A 19,175-nucleotide genomic window follows, 5' to 3' on the forward strand; every position below is an offset into this window, starting at 1 on the left:
CTAGCAAGGAGTCCCAGGAATGGAGGATACCGAGCGGGAACTAACCCTCTTCTGTAGCCAGGCAAAGCCTCAAGTGGAGGGATTGGGACGCCAACCCAGCCATACAACCTTTGACCTACAGGGTATCCTGCCTGTACAGAGTTCTGGGACCAGAACCTAGCAGAATCCTCATCAAAGAGATCAGAAAGACTTCATCCAGCAACTGATGGGGACAGACACAGAGTCCCACAGCCAAATATTAGGCAGAACTGCAGCAGTCCTGAGGAAGAAGGGAAGGAACCAGTGGGTTCAGGGACACCATGAGAACATGTCCCACAGAATCATCTGACTGGGACTCGTGAGGACTCCAGAGATCAGGGAGTCTGTAGGGTTCTAGGTCCTCTGCATATGTGTTATGGCTGAGTAGCTTGCTGTTCTTTTAGATAACAGTGGGAGTGGGGGCTGTCTCTGACTCTTTTTTAAAAATAATTTATTTTAACTTTTTAAAAATTTATTATGCATACAGTGTTCTGTCTGCATGCATGCCTACAGGCCAGACAAGGGCATCAGATCTCATAGATAGCTGTGAGCCACCATGTGGGTGCTGGGATTTGAACCTGGGTCCTCTGGAAGAGCAGCCAGTGCTCTTAACTGCTAAGCCATTTCTCCAGCCCTCTGAATCTTTTTTTAAAAAATAAATCCATTTTTTAATTTAAATTAAAAGCAATCTTATTTTTCCATACTAATCCCATTTCCTTCTCCCTTCATCCTCCTACTTCCCCCCACCATCTCCCCATTCCACCCCTCAGAGAGGGTGAGGCCTCCCATGGGGGATCACCAAAGTCTGTCTCATCATTTGGGGTATAACTGAGGCCCTCCCTGCTGTACTCTAGACTGAGAGAGTATCCCTCCATAGGGAATAGACACTAGGGTTCCACTGCCAGCAGGCCCATAGACTGTCCAAGCTCCCTAACTGACACCCACATTCACAGGGACCTAGTTCAGTCTTATGCAGGTTCCCCCAGCTGGCAGTCTAGAGTCTGTGAGCTCCCACTTGCTCAGGTGAGCTGTTTCTATGGGTTTCCCCAACATGGTCTTGATCCCTTTGCTCATCAGTCCTCCCTCTCTACAACTGGATTTCAGGAGGTTGGCTCAGTGTTTAGCTGTGAATCTCTGATTCTGCTTCCATCAGCTACTGGATGAAGGCTCTATGATGGCATTTAAGGTAGTCATCAGTCTCATTATGGGGGAAGGGCATCAAAGACAGCCTCTCCACTACTGCCTAGATTCTTAGTTGGGGTCATCTTTGTGGATCTCTGAACTTTCCCTAGTGCCAGATTTCTCCTTAAACCTATATTTTGGCTCCCTCTATTAAGGTATCTCCTTTCTTGCTCTCCTCTATTCCTCCACTGTCTCAGTCTTCCTGATCCCTCTTGTTCTCTTCCCCCTCCTCTTCTCCCCTTCTCTTTTTTCCTACCTCCCTCCCGTCTACCCCCTCTCTGTGCTCCACATTTTGCTCAGGAGTTCTTGTTCCTTTCCCCTTCTTTGGTGGACCATGCTTATCTCTCCTAAGGTCCTCCTTGTTTCCTAGTTTCTCTGGTGGTGTGGATTGTAGGTTGGTAGTCCTTTACTCTATGTCTAAAAATCCATATATGAGTGGGTACATACCATGCTTGTCTTTCTTGACTGGGTTACCTCACTCAGGATGGTTTCTTCGAGCCCCACCCATTTGCCTGCAAATTTCAAGATTTCATTGTTTTTATCCATTGAGTAATACTCAAGTCTTGAACTGTTTGAATTGTTTCCTTTATCTGTTTGATTGTTTTTCTTAGCTTTTCTTGCTTTCTTTAAGGGATGTGTTGATTTCTTGATTTTTTTTCTTTTTTGGTTTGTCTTTTCCTCCATTCTTTAAGGGAGTTTCTCATTTCCTCTTTAAGAACCTCTATAATCTTCATAAAGTTCTTTTTAAGGCTGTTTTCTTCTGCTTCTGCTTCATCTGCATTGTGATGTTCAATCAACAATTGATTGCTGGTGTACAACCCCTAGTCTCTGGTGGTGCCACACTACTCTTTATGCTGTTGAATGTGTTTTTATAAGTGGTCTGCTCATCTCTTCCTCCAGTGATTGTACATGGGGCCTGTGGCTTAGGTGGTCTCTGTTCTTCTTCCGGTGGGGACAGGACCAAGGCTCCAATGGTGGTGGGTGCAGTGCTGGATGGTTTGGGGTGTGGGGAGGCTGCAACCAGGTCTCTGGGTCTTCTGAGGTCAGGAGTAGGGAGTATAATATGCCCCAGGCAATTAGGGCCTAGGGGTTAGGCGGTCCAGTGGTGTTGGGGGGGCATCACCTCTCCCAGTGGGAGAGACCTGTCTCTGACTCTTTTTTCTGTTTGTGGAACAATTTTGCTCCTACTGGATTGCCACATTCAGCGTTTATGTGATGCCTGGTCTTATTGTAGCATGTTGTGCCGTATTTGATTGATGTCCCTGGTTGGTTGATGGAGAGCCCATGGGTCTGCAGTAGAGAGGAGGTGGTAAAGGGAGCGACTGGAGGAAGGGCATGGGGAAACTGTTGTTGATATGTAATATAGGAGAGAAAAATAACTGAGTAAATAAATAAATAAATACACAATTTTAGCTTATGTGGCGGGTCAGAACAAATCCCCATATGGAGAGGAAGGTGAGTGTGAAGATCCATCCATACCCAAGGAGCTGTGGGCAATTGATAGCTCCCAGAAGGAGGTAAGTCAGTTTTCTTTAAGAATGTTACCATTAGTGTGTCAACCACACTCCAGTGGAAGACCACGCACCAAGAATACATGGAGAGTGAATATGTGTTTTGTTTTTGTTTCTCTTTTTAAGAACAAAGTAGGGTAGGTAGGGAAGAAGGTTGGATCTGAGATATATTGGGTAGTGGTTGAATATGGTCAAAAGTAATTGTACAAAAATTTCAAAGAAGTCATAAAAGAAAAAGAAATTTCAGGACATACTTCAACAAATAAACAAAACCAAAGAGGTGAAAAAATTCTAGATGAAATGGACTGATGCACAAATGAACTTACAGATTGTGCCATGCATAAGACCTCATAGGTTCAAGTCACAAGGGTCCCAGCACTTAGAGGACCTGACATGGGGTCCTACCCATAAACAAGAGGACAATTTATACCCACTGGCAAAGGGAAATCAGTTTTCTCCAGTGGAGTCTTACTGCTTTTATCGAATACAAACCAAGGAGTAGTTGGTCAACACAAAATGAACTCTGTGTGTGTGTGTGTGTGTTTGTGTGTGTGTGTTTTAGAACATTTAGAAAGTAGAGGGAGAGGGAACTGGGATTGACATGTAAAACAAGCTATTTAAAATTAAAAAATATATAAAAAATTAAAAGAAAAGAAAGTAGACTTGAGGTTATAGCCTTGAAGCTGGGCTGAGACTCAGGAGAACTCAGATCCCTTTCTTCTGCCAGACTGAAATTTACCTTCTCCCTTTGATTCTTGGCAATATGGATTGTCTGTAGCACTGTAATAACTGCATTCTAATGGAATCCTCAGTGACAACAGGTGAACTGAGACACCCTCGGGAATGGTTCTTTACCATAACTACTGATTTGCTCCATGCCTCCTGAACTTAAAGACCAGTCAGCTCCTAGGGACAGGACTATGTAAGTATCTTACAGGGTCTGTATAAATACAAAGAGAGCTGAGATCTGAGATGCAGCGACATGCTATTTATGATTTATTAAAGCTTGCCTGAGGATTCAGAAAGAAAAGTCAGCCACAATCTATAGAGGTCAATAGGTAATGTCACACACCTTTAATCCCAGGATTCAGGAGATAAAGGCAAACAAATCTTTTTAGTTCAAGGCCACCGAAGGATACATTAAAGTGACTCAGTCTAAAAGAATTAGACCTCACACCTTTAATTCCAGAACTCATGGGAGTTATATAAGATAGGAGAAAGGTCTCAGAGATGCAGTTCATTGTCAAGTCACATTGAAGTCAGTATCAGGCATTCATTCTCCAGCCACATTGAGGACAGGCAACAGGATCAGCCCATTCAGCCTGAGGTAGTGGTAGAGCAAGTGGCCTGCTACTTTATTTTTCTGTTGTTCAGTCTCTGGGTCTTTTATTTTTCATTTAACACCGAGATGGCTCAGGGGGTAAAATGCTTGCTGCACAAATGTGGGGACCTGAGTTATGACCCCTAGTAGCTACATGGAACCTTGGCATAGTGGTGCACCTCTGTAACCCAAGTGCTGAGGGTCCCCATCACTGATGGATGAGCTCCAGGTTCAGTTAGAAATCCCGCTCCCAAGATATGATGAAGAGCAATAGAGAAAGGTAGTCAGTGCCAACTTCTGGCCTCCATATACACCCCGGTACACACGTGTACAAGCACTCCCAGACATGAACACATGCAGAAACAGGTACACAGAGAGAGAGAGAGGGGGGGAGGGAGGAGAGGGAGAGAGGGAGGAAGAGAAAAACAAGGCTTCTTTATTATTGAGAATCTTAAGACACTAATAATAAATCATTAAAACAAACTTAGGGTCTTTTTGAGCCAAAAGGGGTTGTGAGCCCATGAAGGCAGCCATATTTAATAATATTGGTGACATATTTCTCTCCACTCCATGCTCTCTAACACCCCAACACTCTCTCTGCAGTGGCATATTCCCAAATGGTTGCTTAAGAAAGGGAGAGTTACTGATCATTCACTGTTTGGAATATGTGTGTATGTATGTATGTATGTGTACATGGATATATATGAGTTTAGATATCCAGTCCAATCACCTCATTTGAAAGATGCCTGAAATGCATCCCAAAGAAATGAAGTCGCTTTCTAATTGGCCAGGGTGAGGCTGACTCACACACAGCCCTAGGGAGAGCGAACTCTTAGTTCTGGTCCAGTCTTAGGCTAACTATAAAAGAATAAGCAATTCTCTTATATACATTTTTGAGTCCCAGCTACATATTAAGGAGCACTCATGGTGTTTTATATGTAATTCGTCAATTCAAAATATTGAGAAAAACCAGGCAGTGGTGGCACATGCCTTTAATCCCAGCATTCAGGAGGCAGAGACAAGTAGATCTCTGTGAGTTCTAGGCCAGCCTGGTCTGCAGAGTGAGTTCCAGGACAGCCAAAGATACACAGAGAAAACCAAAAAGATATGGAGAAAAAGTACAATTCTGTACCCACACACAAATAAAATATTTTGAAAAACAGTCATCAATACATATGCCACATCACTTTTTTTAATTTAAGGAAACACTACTTACAAAGCATGTGAGAACAATATTTATTTTCCTTTTAAATACCAGTTCATATATATCTTAAGGAACATAAAACAAATGAAGTTCTAACTAACTTTTACATTTTGGGCTTTGACAAGACTGGGAATATTCCAGTGCTCATGAAAGGATGAACCTGCCTGGCATTAACAAGATGGAGAGAGGTCTGGCATCAGGTTAACTCTTCAGGGTTGCCCTGGGCTCTAAGAAGCGTGCTCATTCCTTCTTAAAGATCCTCTTGGCTTCGACTCCTTCATATTTGTAGGTCTGAAAGATGTTGACAAACATAAGAGAAAGTGTCATTAAGAGAAAATCCCAAATTAAGGAAAATAGTAATTTTAGAGGCTATTCTATATTTTCTTATATTTGGTAGAAGCACTTCATGAAGGTATAGAATAGAACCATTGAAATTACATTTTGGGTTGTAGACATTTATATTTTTTGTTAAAATAGGAATTGATTATATATATATATGTAAACTCTACTCAATAAATAGGTGCCATATATATTTACAAGAAAGAAGTAACAGTTTAATTATTAAAGGTGCAAGTCAGCAGCTATAAAGTTCTTGTTCATAATCATTTTTGTCTTTGGAATGTAGTTATAAATCTTTCTTACAACTTACCTGAACTAGTTCACCACCAGAAATTTCTCGAATAGCAATCAGCTCCTTTCCGTTGTCTACACGTTTGAATTTTGCAATAAGTTGATTTCCCTCAAGGCTCCAGCTCCCCTGCATCACAATAATTAGGCAGCATTTATTATGGTCCTATATGTCTCTAACATGATTTCCAGTTTACAGACCCACATTGTCACTCAGTGACCCTATGGACTCTATGAAGTAATACATTACCTCCATTTTGCATCTATGGGGACTGGAGTGACAGAGCAATTCCTCAGATGTCAGAAAGGGAATTGGACATGAGCTGTGAGAGTCAAGGCTGTACTGGGAACTGTAATCACCTGACAACTGTTATATACTGAATATTAGTGCAGATGACTAGTGGTTATCATTAGTGATAAAATATGTAACAGTTAGACTGTCTTTGCAGGGCTGACAAGATGGCTCAGCTGGTGAGAGAACTTGCAACAGAAGCATGAGGAACTGAACTCAAATCCCTAGAATCCATGTAAAAAGCCAGCCGTGCTCACATATGCCTATGACACCCATGCTGTCGAGAGCAGAGACAGGAGGATCATGGGCTTCAGGGCCACCAGCCTGCCTCCAGGTTCAGTGAGATACCCTGTTTCAAGGGAATAAGACCTGCAGCAGTGAAACAAGGCACTTGATGTCCTCTTCTGGCCTTATGGGCATGTCCAACCACCACACACACACACACACACACACACACACACACACACACACACACACACACGTACTACAAATATACTTGACTAGAAAATATCTGAGACTAAAAATACTTTTTGAAAAATTAATTGAAAAGGGTGAGTCCCTAAATGTTTTATGTCCTTTGAAAGGGACATTCTTAATGACCTATAATGCATTAGACTTTCACATTTGGCTACTCACGCACTCATTAATTTTTAATTGGATATCATGTAGCCCAGTCTAACCTCAAACTTACTCTGCGTGTGAAGAGAGACTTGACTTTATGATCCTCCTGACTTCAGTTCCCTGGATTACAGGCTTGTGTGACCATGCCCAGTGTTTTACAGCACAACCCAGGGATTTGTTCTTGCTACAGTCTCCAGATTTAGCTACATTCCTGGCTTCTCAGTTTATTGTCCAAGTACATATATAAACACTTACTGTGTTTGAATATTATGAACACTAAAAGCTTGCAGTCTCCCAGCAGGAAGAATTGAAAATAGAGAACTTTACATTTCCTTGTGTGTTGGTTTGAAAGAAAAAGGCCCCCATAGAGAGTGGCACTATTAGGAGGTATGACTTTTTTGGAGTCTGTGTGGCCTTGTTGGAGGAAGTGTGTCATTGTTGGGGTGGGCTTTGAGGTCTCCAGGCTCAAACTATGCCCAGTGGGACAGTTCATGTCCTGTCGCCTGCAGATCAAGACACATTAACTCTCAGCTCCTTCTCCAGCACCATGTCTATCTACATGCCACCATGTCTCATCATGATGGTAATGGACTAACCCTCTGAACTGTGAACAACACAAATGAATGTTTTACATTATAAAAATTGCTGTGCTCATACTGTCTCTTCAGATTAATAGAAACCATAGCTAAGACACCTTGTGACTTTTACTATACTCAATCCATCTAAGGGGATTGATTATTCTAAATCTTATTGTTCAGTATATCTTTTACAAAGATGTCTATCACAATAAAATACTATAGCTAAACATTTAACCAAGTTGTGTAACACAAAATATGAACACACTTTGTTGGCCTCTTCAGTAAAGGAATGAATTTGAATTAGCTGAACCATTCCATGAGATTAAACCGCTGTGTATTGGTAAAAAAAAATCAAGCATGTATTGTTTATTAAAAAAGTCTTACATTTAGTTCCGTTCCATCTGCTAGAGTATAGTCAAAGTTGACACCAAGTTCAAACACAATTTCAAGTGTGCGAAAGGTGCTTGATTCTTTCACTGTGAATTTATTTCCGTCTTGTGTGATGGTCAGTTTCAAATTGTCATGAGCTCCAAGCTTCCTTTTCACCAAGTTAACGCCTGCAAAACCAGAGAGATTGGAGGGAACAAGAAATGAAAATGCCACGGAGAGTGTTTCCCTTTCTAAGCTCTGTCTTGGTTTGCTCAGGTTTATTTTGTGGGTGGAGAAGAAAGAGCAAATAGCGTTGTGTGCACAGCAAGCCTGAGATGCTTTCAGAGAAAGGGGAGGCTCTGGCAGACCCAGAGAACTGCTTCAAGCAGCTTCCAAACTAAGAAAATGGAAATGAAGCAACAGACTGCAGCACCTTAGCCCTGGGTCATTTTAACAAGACTGACAGCCTTTTTGCTTCAATGATCAGTCAAATTCCAGCAATGTCGAATGGAGTATTAAAAAGTATATTCATATTCTAAAGAAACACGAGTTCAGTTCTGGATATTTATTAATTTTCAACACTACTTTGCTTTCAAAATGGCATTTATTTATTTATTTATTTATTTATTTATTTATGTTGTTGTTGTTGTCATTTGAAACTGGGTCTTGATATATAACCCGGGCAGGTTCCCAGCTTTCCAGACAGCCTAGGCTAGCCTTTACCTCACAATCCATCCATTTCACTCTCAAAAGTGTTAAGGTCACAGGAATACGGCACCATGTTTTGCTTGCTTCATAGTTATATTTAATTTTTGTGGTATTTCTGATTGCCTCAAGCCAGAAAAATTAGAGATTTTATAATGAAACTCATTGTAATATGAATGTACAAATTTCATTAACTTAAATTTGGAATCCCTAAAATTTGAGACATAATTGATGCAGGTTTTATTTTGAGAAATGACATATATTTTTTGCACAATTTGTAGTGTAGATTACCAGAATATTAATAGACATTTTAATATAGTTAAATTAACCTCTGGAAAGAATACACAGTTTTCTGTGTTTATTCCTAAAGTTAGATGAGTCTGAGAAGAGAATTACATAGAATTTATTCGAGGTGAGTTTTGATAAAATTCTTTTCTTACCTTATTGAAAGATCCTTGTTTTTTACCCCTATAATCCAGTGTTAGTTTAAACTCTGGAAATTATCATAACTCACACACACCATCAGTTTTCAGTTAAGTGAGCACAGTTAACAGACAAGGGAGGAAAACACATGGGCTCTAACACTTGCCCTGGGGAGACAAGATGTTCTTCCTAAAGCAGAGAGTGTGGATATGGATTTAGTGGCTCTATACAGTCACACGTGGAGCCTTACACATCACCAGTCATTCCCTAAGGCACAGACAGGAGAAAGCAAACAGTGAGCTGCACAGGTGGACAGTCTTACCCATTTTCTCCATGAACGTATCATAGTTCTCATTCCGGTCTACTTTCCAAGTCCCGTCAAATGCCATGATCTCAGTTGTGAGTGCCTCTGGGGAAGCAGAGCTATGGTCCTATCCACAAGAGAGAACTTATTCTACTTCTTATCTTCAAACCAATTCATAGTATGATGTGGAAGTTTAAAGTTCAAGAGATTACCTAATTACTTTACGTGCCATGCCCTTTTAGCTTGTCTTTGCATGCTTTCTTTGAATCTACTTCTGTTATTCCTCTTGAAAAGTGGATTGCTCAGTTCTCCATCATGAACTTTATAAATGCCATCACGTAGTCTTGTTGAAATGTCACATTATAGACCTAGGTGCTAAAGCCTGCAAAGCAGCCTCTCAGGCAACAAACTTACAGAAAGTCATGAATTTTGAAACCTATGGATGGTGGTGGCTGCTGATGGAGAGTCACTGTCCTTTGAGGACATGGCTAGTAGGTTATCAATGCTCCAATAGGTAGACCTACATTCACAAGTATATGGGCAACAGTTATTATAACAACCAAGGAGGACATGAAGTTGGGAGGATGATGGGATAGGGGCCATTAAGGGAGTTGGAAGGAGATGGTGGCGGAATGTTATGATTAAATTGTATAAACGTATGAAAATTTCAAAGAATAAATTTAACTGTTTTTAAAGAAGCCACAGGTTGGAGAGATTGCTCAGTAGGTTATGAACACATGATGTTACTAGGTGGTGATGGCACACACACACACACACACACACACACACACACACACACACACACACACTCCTTTAGTCTCAGCACTCAGGAGGCAGAGAGATGGATCTATGTAGTTTAGGGCAGCCTGATCTACAGTGAGTTCCCAGACAGCCAGTGCTGTGTAATGAGACTGTGTCTCAAACACACAGAGAAACAAATAATAACAACAAACAAAAAAATCTATTCTTACATACTATTCTTACAGAGGATGCATTTTGATTCCTAGAACCCACATAGGTTTACTCTTAACTGTGTGTAACACCAGTTCTTGGGCATCTGATGCCTTCTTTTGGATTCTGTGAACCCCTTGCTCATACATACACAAACCCTCACACAGACACATATACACACATAATTAAAAACACAATAAATATTTTAAAATAAAGATTCAGTCTTTATTACAAATGTAAGGCCAATCTTTGGCCAATGGACTAGAAATATGATATGTTAAAAAAAAGAAGCATGTGTTTTAGAAATGAACCAAGTTTTAGTATTGCAAGCATAACACCCACTATCATGCATAGCTTCAGATTATCCAACCTGCCTGAGGCTCAGTTTCCTCACGTATGAAGACAACAGTGTCTCATATATAGGACATTTTTAAAAGCACTGTATAAAAGCACCAATCAGAATAACTGGTAGACATCAGGTACTTAATAAACCTAAGTTTCTGTCCTCATTGTCTGAGAAAGGAAGTTTTACACCAATACCAATGTAGTAGGAGCACCTCAGGCCTTTAACCACTTTATTATTTTGTGAAGAAAATCCATATTTTTGGTGATTAGATAGTTATTTTCTTATTTAGTGGCTGATACAGATGACTCCTTGGGTTGTGTGTGCCTTGGATTTGCCAGGAAGAAACTAGAGTGGTTTCTCACCATTGTTCACCTAACAGTGTTTCCACACTAGGACTCCCTGCTTTGTCTGCGGTTACTTTAAACTACTGAGAGGAGAAAAAGGCTCAGTTGTAAGAGCATACTGCTTGGATTCACACACGCTGCTAACAGATGAACATATTATACTTGGTCTTCCATTTATCAACTTGGAAATCCCATTTTCGCTGTATTGTATCGTCACTAAATGTTTAAATGCCCACTCAATCTTACAACATTATAGTTCTCTAGTTTTCCCTCTATAAAGCTACTCAACTTTTACCATTTATTAGAGTCAATCTAGAAAAGGAAAATTATATAAGACCTGTAGGCAGCACAACCTTTACCTTAAAGATTTTTCCTGTTGGTAATTTTGAGTCAGCTTAGTGTGAATCTAACCCATTTGTTTCTTGTTCTTATAGAACCCTAAGACTTAGCATTTTAGGATTTGGGGAAATGTGGAAATGTGACTGCAGATGCCGTGGGCAGTGTGGAATTCGTCTGTCCTCCACTCGACTCTGCAGTCCTTATCCCTGAGTGAGTGATCTGGAAGAAGTGTCAACTAGCAAAGCTCCCTGCTGATTCCCACCCATGTCTCCAAAGGAAAGCAGCACACTCTTCAGCACTGTTATTCCTCATCCTGTGCTCCAAGGTGTTTCAAAGTGTGCCATGTGCTTCAAGGTCTTACTGCTCTACTGAGCCTGCTCTAAACTATAAGAGTGAGTCTGATGATACCCTTCCTTGGTCTGTGTGTAAAGGTCATAGTATAGTCCAAAAGACAAAGAGTAGATTCATGATAAAGGTTGAATATTATTATCATGATATCCAGAGATGTCAGTAACAACAGAAAGAGGATGCCCTGAGCTTATCTCAGAGGACTGACCTCCAGAATCTCACAGAAATCCCTGTTTCCTAGGTTATTCTTTTGAATATATCATAAAAAAAGAAAGAGGGCATTTTAAGGCATGGTGTTTGCCTCAGAATTTATGAACTCTGCTTTTTATTCCAAGCTGTTCAGCTTTCACATATCAAAGACTAACAGAATGTGAAAAAGTATTGGATTGACATAAGAGTTTTAAGATTTTTGTGCATCCCTAGCAAAGAATGGAGAATGGGAGCATTCTAAAGTTTTCCAGCAAACTACTGAATTCTGTATTCATGAACTGTTAAGACTTGCTTGATTATGTTTCAGAGTCTGAAATGATTGGTTGGCTTCTTTTTAAAGACTATAGGTTTGGCAGCATGCAGAGGATGTCTAAATATAATGGAAAGTATACTTTATTGATTTTTAATAACAGAAGAGTGGTATTGAAGGATTCATCATACTTGTCATTCAAAAACTGTCAGTACCCTTTTTCTCCTTTCTCCTCTTCTGTTTTTCTGAAACAGGGTTTTGCTTTGCAACTCAAGCAGGCCTTGTATTCTTTGAGATCCTCTTGCCTCCATGTCCCAAGGCATGGAATTCCAGGCATGTCCATCAAGTTAAATGATTATGCCTGAGGAAGTATGAGTCCTCCATGGTTGTGTGTTCGTGTGTGTGTGTGTGTGTGTGTGTCTATGTGTGTGTGTGTATGACAACCTCTTCTTTTGTGTTCACTTCAATTTTGCTCTAATATCTTCCAGCCTATGTCAGCATTGCTACCTGCCATCTTGTCTCATCTATCTTGTCTATCTACCACATAGCACTATCCAGAGTTATCAGCTATCTACGCCTATCTACTTTTATCTGCCTCCTATTACTGAAAACCCTGGTGTGCCACCATCTCTAGTGACCTCAAAGTCCATATGGATAAGCCACATCTCTCTGGTCTTACCCTCCCTTAACTCCGGGCAATCACGATCCATCTTTATCTCATTGCTTCACATACTTAGTCCCAAAGCTGTGTCCTGTGATGTGTCATCATCCTGGCACACCGTCCAGAGCACACCGCTGCAGCCATGGCTTTCATCCTCTCGGTTCCTTTGTTTTCCCCACAGCCTCAGCTCTTGGTCTTTCAAGAGAAATTATCTTTTGTGTTCTATTAATGGTATTTCCATTTTCTCTATCAAAGATAATTATATTTTTTCTATCAAATGTTATTAATCCAGCCAGGACTCATATTTCCTGAATCTTCCTCTCCCCCTGTGTAACCAATTGAAGCACATCGTGAAGTCAAACTCTCACCAAAGGGATGAAATGGAGTCACCATCCAGATCAGAAAAACGGCGGGCACCTTGGCCCTGCGTGCTGGCCCGCCAGGTTTGGGCTCTGGCACACCATTTTTACAAACAGAATTGCCCTGACACTTTCTTTAATTTGTTCATGTGTTCCTTCCTGTAAAGAGAAAATCAGTCAGCTGTTGTCCCTCAAGTTAGAGCCTCTTCTTGATTTATCGGCATCTCTATCCTAGTCAGTATCCTCTTGCCAATAAAAACAAGACAAACACTCCTTCATGCCATTTTTCTGATGACGGGGTGCTATTGCACATTTATATTTCCTAGTTCCACCCTCATCATGTGCCTGCTTGCTAAGACTTCTGTGTGGATTTCTGCATTTGTAACAAGGTCCATGCCTTTAGTCATCTTATAGCCTTACCCTTGTCCTCAGCAGATGGCCTGCAGGAGGAACCAACCATCGTTCAATTCTCCCCTAACTTTATGCCTTCTCAGTTTTAAAGCTACTTGTTATTTCTCTTTTAATTCTTTCACCCATGTGTGTTCGGAATTGTATCCATTTCCATTCAGAGGACAGGCTGCCCATATTTGATCATCTAATGTGTTACCTCATCACAAAGTATATACTGCCATCTTCTATATGACAAGGTCCTGTTTCCCCAGCACAGTGTTCTGACTTCTCACCTGCTTTGCAGCTTTATTGAGGAATTCCTATCTGCGGGATCACCCAGGAGATGTAATTGAAGATAGATGACTCAGAAACTATCTAGATGTCACAATGCTACATGGGACTTTGGCTCCTTGTGAAGTGAGGCAGAGCTACATACTGAGATCCAGGCCAACAAGGGCACAGTGAGACCTTATCTCAAAACAAAATAAAACAAGCAAAAATCACTATGTCAACATTGTTTTATCTTTAGAAATTCTTTTATTTGTTGTATATGTGTATGCATGAATGATTTGTTGCGTATAAGTGATATATGTACATATTAGTGCCTATGTGCTTACAGAGGTTGGCGATGAATGACTTTGGTCAATCAGCTTTTTCACCCTTTAATTTTTGGGACAGGGAAAATGTCCTTACTGGAAAAATGAAGACCAAAAGTCGATGATAGAAATGAGACTGACTAAGGATAAGCACTGGGGGCAGAGCCCTAGCTTGCTCTCCTGGGTAACTGGGGTGCTGCTTATGCCTGGAAACTATGACTCTCCTACAACATCGGAGGTAAACCACCCCTTTGGCTTAGCTTATTATCTACATGGGAGGTCAGCCTTTAAAACAGTTGGTCAGAGGTTGAAATTTGCTCCCACTGTCTCTACCCTTTCCGTCAGAATTTGCCTCTTTAAACATTTTTCTGCTAGGGGAACAGATTTAATAAGGAAAAACTTTCCTTATTTATTTAAATTGTCCTCTCACTGTTTATTCATCTACCAATTAACTAACCCATTGCATAATTATAAGTTGGACAAACAAAATTTATGAAGTTTAATTGGAATGCTAACCAATGTTTTCTTTACTCCGTCTTATATTGTGTGTATACATGTGTGTACTTTGTGTGCACATGGGTTTGTGCACTTTTATGCATGTGAGTGTAAGCACAAGTGTGCCACAACATCTCTTTTGAAGTCAAAGGACAAGCTTGGGTATGATTCCTACCTTCCAACTTGTTTGAGTCTCTTGTTCTGCAGCTGTATGAGTCAAGCTAGGTGACCCATGAGCGTCCCCATGTCCTCCTGTCACCACCTTTCATTCTACTGCAGGAGTGATGGGATTACACATGCATGTTACTGTGCTTGACTTTGGGTTCTAGAGACTTGAACTCGTCTCCTCATGTTCGCAAGGCAAGCTCTTTACACACTGAGCTATCTCCCCAGTGTTTAATTTTCCTTTTTATCTTTCACTAAGAAGTTTTTGCTTTCAGTAAAAATGTTCAGTCTACCAGGATAGCCAAAACAACCCTGTTCAACAAGGCAACGTCCGGAGGCATCACCATCCCTGACCTCAAGCTCTATTATAGAGCTATAGTCCTGAAAACAGCTTGGTATTGGCACAAAAATAGACAGGTAGACCAATGGAATTGAATTGAAAACCCGGATATTAACCCACACACGTATGAACATCTGATCTTTGACAAAGAAGCTAAAAATATACAATGGAATAAAGAAAGCATCTTCAACAAATGGTGCTGGCATAACTGGAGGCTGGCATGTAGAAGAATGCGGATCGATCCATGTTCATCGCCATGCACAAAACTGAAGTCCAAATGGATCAAAGACCTCAACATAAATCTAGCTACACTGAACCTCTTAGAAGAGAAAGTGGGTGGTACCCTTGAACAAATCGGTACAGGAGACAGCTTCCTGAACATAACACCACTAGCACAGACAGTGAGATCAACAATTAATAAATGGGACCTCCTGAAACTGAGAAGCTTCTGTAAGGCAAAGGACATAGTCAGCAAGACAAAAAGGCAGCCCACAGAATGGGAAAAATATTAACTAATCCCATATCTGACAGAGGGTTGATCTCCAAAATTTACAAAGAACTCAAGAAGCAAGTCTCCAAAACACCAAAGGACCCAATTAAAAAGTGGGCTGCAGAACTAAATAGAGAATTTTCAATAGAGGAGTCTAAAATGGCTGAGAGGCACTTGAGAAAGTGCTCAACATCCTTAGCCATCCGGGAAATGCAAATCAAAACAACTCTGAGATATCATTTCACTCCTGTAAGAATGGCTAAAATCAAAAACACCAAGGACAATTTATGCTGGAGAGGATGTGGTGAAAGGGGGACACTCCTCCATTGCTGGTGGGAGTGCCAACTGGTTCAGCCACTTTGGAAATCAGTATAGAGATTCCTCAGAAAAATGGGAATAAATCTACCACAAGACCCAGCAGCTCCACTCTTAGGCATATATCCAAAAGATGCCCATTCATACAACAAAGATGTCTGTTCCACTACGTTCATAGCAGCATTATTTGTAATAGCCAGAACTTGTAAGCAACCTAGATGTCCCTCAACCGAAGAGTGGATAGAGAAAATGTGGTACATCTACACAATGGAGTACTATTCAGCAGAAAAAAATAATGGAATCATGAGATTCGCAGGCAAATGGATGACACTAGAAGAAACCGTCCTGAATGAGGTAACACAGTCACAAAAAGAGAAACATGGCATGTACTCTCTCATATATGGATTTTAGACATAGATCTGGGGAGTGCCAGCCTACAATCCTATGGCCAGAGAGTCTGGGAAACAGAAACTTCATTCAGTGGCTGATGGAAGAAGAGGCAGACTCCCTCAGTTAAGTACTGAGCTGAACTCAAGAAAGCCAGTAACAGAGAGGGGAGGACTGATGACCAAAGGGATTAAGACTGGGCTGGTTTAACCCCAGAAACAGCTGACCTGACAAAGGTTAACTCTTGAATCCCAGGCATCAGCCTGGGAATCCAGCATGGGACTGATCAAGACCCCCTGAATGTGGGTGTCAGTGAGGAGGCCTAGGTAATCTATTGGGCCTTGGGCAGCAGATCAGTACCCATCCCGAGTATATACACGGACTTTGGACTCCCATCCAACAATGTGAGAAGGGTCTTGGGGAAGGGTCTAGGCCCTGACCTATATGAAATGACAGACTATGGACACCCCTATGGAGGGCCTCACCCTCCCTGGGGAAATGAGGGGATAATGGGGGGTTTTGGGGGAGGGCACGGGAGGAGGGGAGGGAAAGGGAAAGGGACCTGGAACCGACTTGTGAAGCAACCTTGTTTCTTATCTAAATTTAAACTGAAAAATAAAGTTAAAAAAAGGAAAAAAAAATGTTCAGTCTAAATCAAGCTTGTCCATCCATCTTGTGTATTAAGGAGAATAAATATAGTCAATCTTTAAATGCTAGTGATTGGTCTATTTTAATAATTAAATAAGGACTAATAGTTAGCTAGAACTGGAACCCTAACGTAGTAAACACTGAACACAAACTCGTATTTAAAGCTAAAGAAAGTGATGGGTTGTCTGAACATGGTCCAAGAATGGAGCTGTGTGAAGAGAATTCTGAGAGCTTGTGAGAAAACTCCAAGTAAACATGACAAAAGTCTTGTGACCTCTGTTTCTCTATAACATGGGTTGTTCTTGGAATGTGCTTACGTGTCCCTCCCAGGTGTAGTAAACAGGAATGGGTTTACTTAATGTTGCTAGTCATCTACTATTATTACTCGTATGATGTTTGCAAGCATAGGCTGTCCTCATGACTATATCCAGTATAAACCCATGTGACCATGTCCTCCAGACTGCATATAGCCAAAACTCATGTGACCTTTGCTCATTTGACCTTGCTTAACTCTCAGAATACCCTCAGAATATGAAGTTGTCTGGCGCTCTAAATAAAGTTGGCTATTGAATGAGAATTTCTTTGGACTCGTATCTAGGTCCCACTCTCTCAGGTTCTCACTGCCAGCTAGAGCAGTAACAATGGGTTATTTTATATTTTTTGACCATTGTCACCAATTCTGCCTTAACATCTCTGCTAACCTTTGAGAGTTGTTCGGGGTCAGTTTATCCTGAGATTCCAGTGGCTTGGTTATCAGTGTAAATAAATAATCACCTTTAAATGCAGACTGATGGCCCTGGCTTGTTTAGCGAAATGAATTCTGTTTCCTTTGCAAATAGTGATTCCATTCCCCTTCAGCTGTTTGGAGGTGAAGTTGTTAATAGACAAGTAAGTTAAATATTGTATCAAATAGTGTATGTGTGTGTGTGTGTATGTGTGTTTGTGTGTGTGAGTGTGTGCACACGAAGCTTAATGAGCTCTGAGCTTTTTTTGACAATTAGGAAAGAAGAGTTTGAAAATATTTTTTTTCTAGTGCTAAGGATTAAACTTAAACTTTTACCTTGCTATTGACATAGTCTTGAAAAGTGTTATGAAAACATTTTAAAAGCTGAAAAATTTAGCCGGGCGTTGGTGGCACACGCCTTTAATCCTAGCACTCGGGGGGTTGAGGTAGGTGGATCTCTGTGAGTTCCAGGCCAGTCTGGTCTACAGAGAGAGTTCCAGAACAGCCTCCAAAATGATACAGAGAAACCCTGTCTCGAAAAACCAAAAAAAAAAAGCTGAAATTTTTAAGTTATAGGTTCTAATGATTTTGAATGATCAAGAACAATTCTGCAAAATATATTTAAGGTACTTTTGGTCTATGTGTCAAATCAGGTACAAATTGGAGAACTGACCCTATGTAATCTAACTGCACTATATTGTTCTGTATGTAGGGTCTGCAGTTGGTAAGCTGAATGACCCTGCACGGTCAATGCAGTCTGGAATGAAGTTGGCTTGGTTTAGGTTATATGAACTGTAATATGCCGTCTGTTAGGGCTCAAAGAAACGAGGGACAGGTGGCTAAGGTGCCTGTTGACATTTCAAAGCAACTCTGGCCTTACTCACAGCATCACTGTGGCTCCTCCAAACACTTCTCACCTTGCCCCTACCCCTCCCAGGACCTGGCTTTCACCAGCTTCTCTTCCCTATACAACTCAGCCACCATGGCCTTGCAGCCTCTCGGTTCCCATGCACTCTCTTGGTCATCTTGGCCTCTTGGTTCATGGATCCACTCCCCCACTCCCTGTGACTCAGCTCAGTCCAGACCCTTCCAGATGCCTCTGGCTTTTCTCTCCCACACATCTACAATAGATTTCTTCTCCTCAGCCATACCTTGGAGTGATCATGTCCTCATTTTTCATTCAGCATCTACACAATGGAGAATTTTAAAGAGCTGTTTCTGCTAGGATACCATGGTCGTGGTACATATACACAAATGGAATATTGTTCAGCTATTAAGAAAGCTGAAACTATGAAATTTTCAGGCAAATGGAGTTTGGAAATAATCTTTCTAAGTGAGGTAACCCAGACCCCAAAAGACACATAACATATGTTTTCTCTTGTTTACTGATGTTAGCCTTTAAACTTTAGATATGTGTGTTTCAATCTAAATAATCACAAGGATTAGGAAGCTAGTAAGGGCTCATGGGAGGGGGTTTTCCAAGGAAGGGGAATAGAGTATAGCATTACCAAGGGATAAAGGGGAAACTAGAATAGGAGGATTAAGTAGGGAGAAGGGAAGGCAGGGTAGAGGAGGGAATATGGGGAGGGAAAACACCATACAGGCTTTTTAAAAAGCCATATAGAAACCTACTATTGTAAAAGCTACGTATTTATTTATGAA

The 19,175-nt window shown here is 41.0% G+C and overlaps 1 protein-coding gene across 1 annotated transcript; it reads right to left on the minus strand.

Moving 5' to 3' along the window:
* Positions 1–5,254: 5,254 nt before the first annotated feature.
* On the minus strand, positions 5,255–9,322 carry LOC121142336 (fatty acid-binding protein, intestinal). The gene is made up of 4 exons (XM_040751921.1): positions 9,174–9,322; positions 7,739–7,911; positions 5,886–5,993; positions 5,255–5,527 (listed from the first exon to the last, which is right to left on the minus strand). The coding sequence occupies exons 1-4, from the start codon at positions 9,238–9,240 to the stop codon at positions 5,477–5,479; spliced, it is 399 nt and encodes a 132-aa protein (XP_040607855.1). The 5' UTR covers positions 9,241–9,322; the 3' UTR covers positions 5,255–5,476.
* Between the last annotated feature and the right edge of the window lie 9,853 nt (positions 9,323–19,175).

This window comes from Mesocricetus auratus, unplaced genomic scaffold (assembly GCF_017639785.1).
Source record: "Mesocricetus auratus isolate SY011 unplaced genomic scaffold, BCM_Maur_2.0 Super-Scaffold_100009, whole genome shotgun sequence".
Lineage (NCBI taxonomy): Eukaryota > Metazoa > Chordata > Mammalia > Rodentia > Cricetidae > Mesocricetus > Mesocricetus auratus.

Bases quoted from the DNA above. Each gene is read 5' to 3' on its own strand.
- LOC121142336 (XM_040751921.1), bottom strand. From the start codon at position 9,240: ATGGCATTTGACGGGACTTGGAAAGTAGACCGGAATGAGAACTATGAT. The intron at 5,994-7,738 runs GTAAGACTTTTT...ATTGTGATGCAG, and splicing joins CAGATGGAACGGAACTAAAT to GGGAGCTGGAGCCTTGAGGG. The intron at 5,528-5,885 runs GTAAGTTGTAAG...AACATCTTTCAG, and splicing joins CTGGTGGTGAACTAGTTCAG to ACCTACAAATATGAAGGAGT.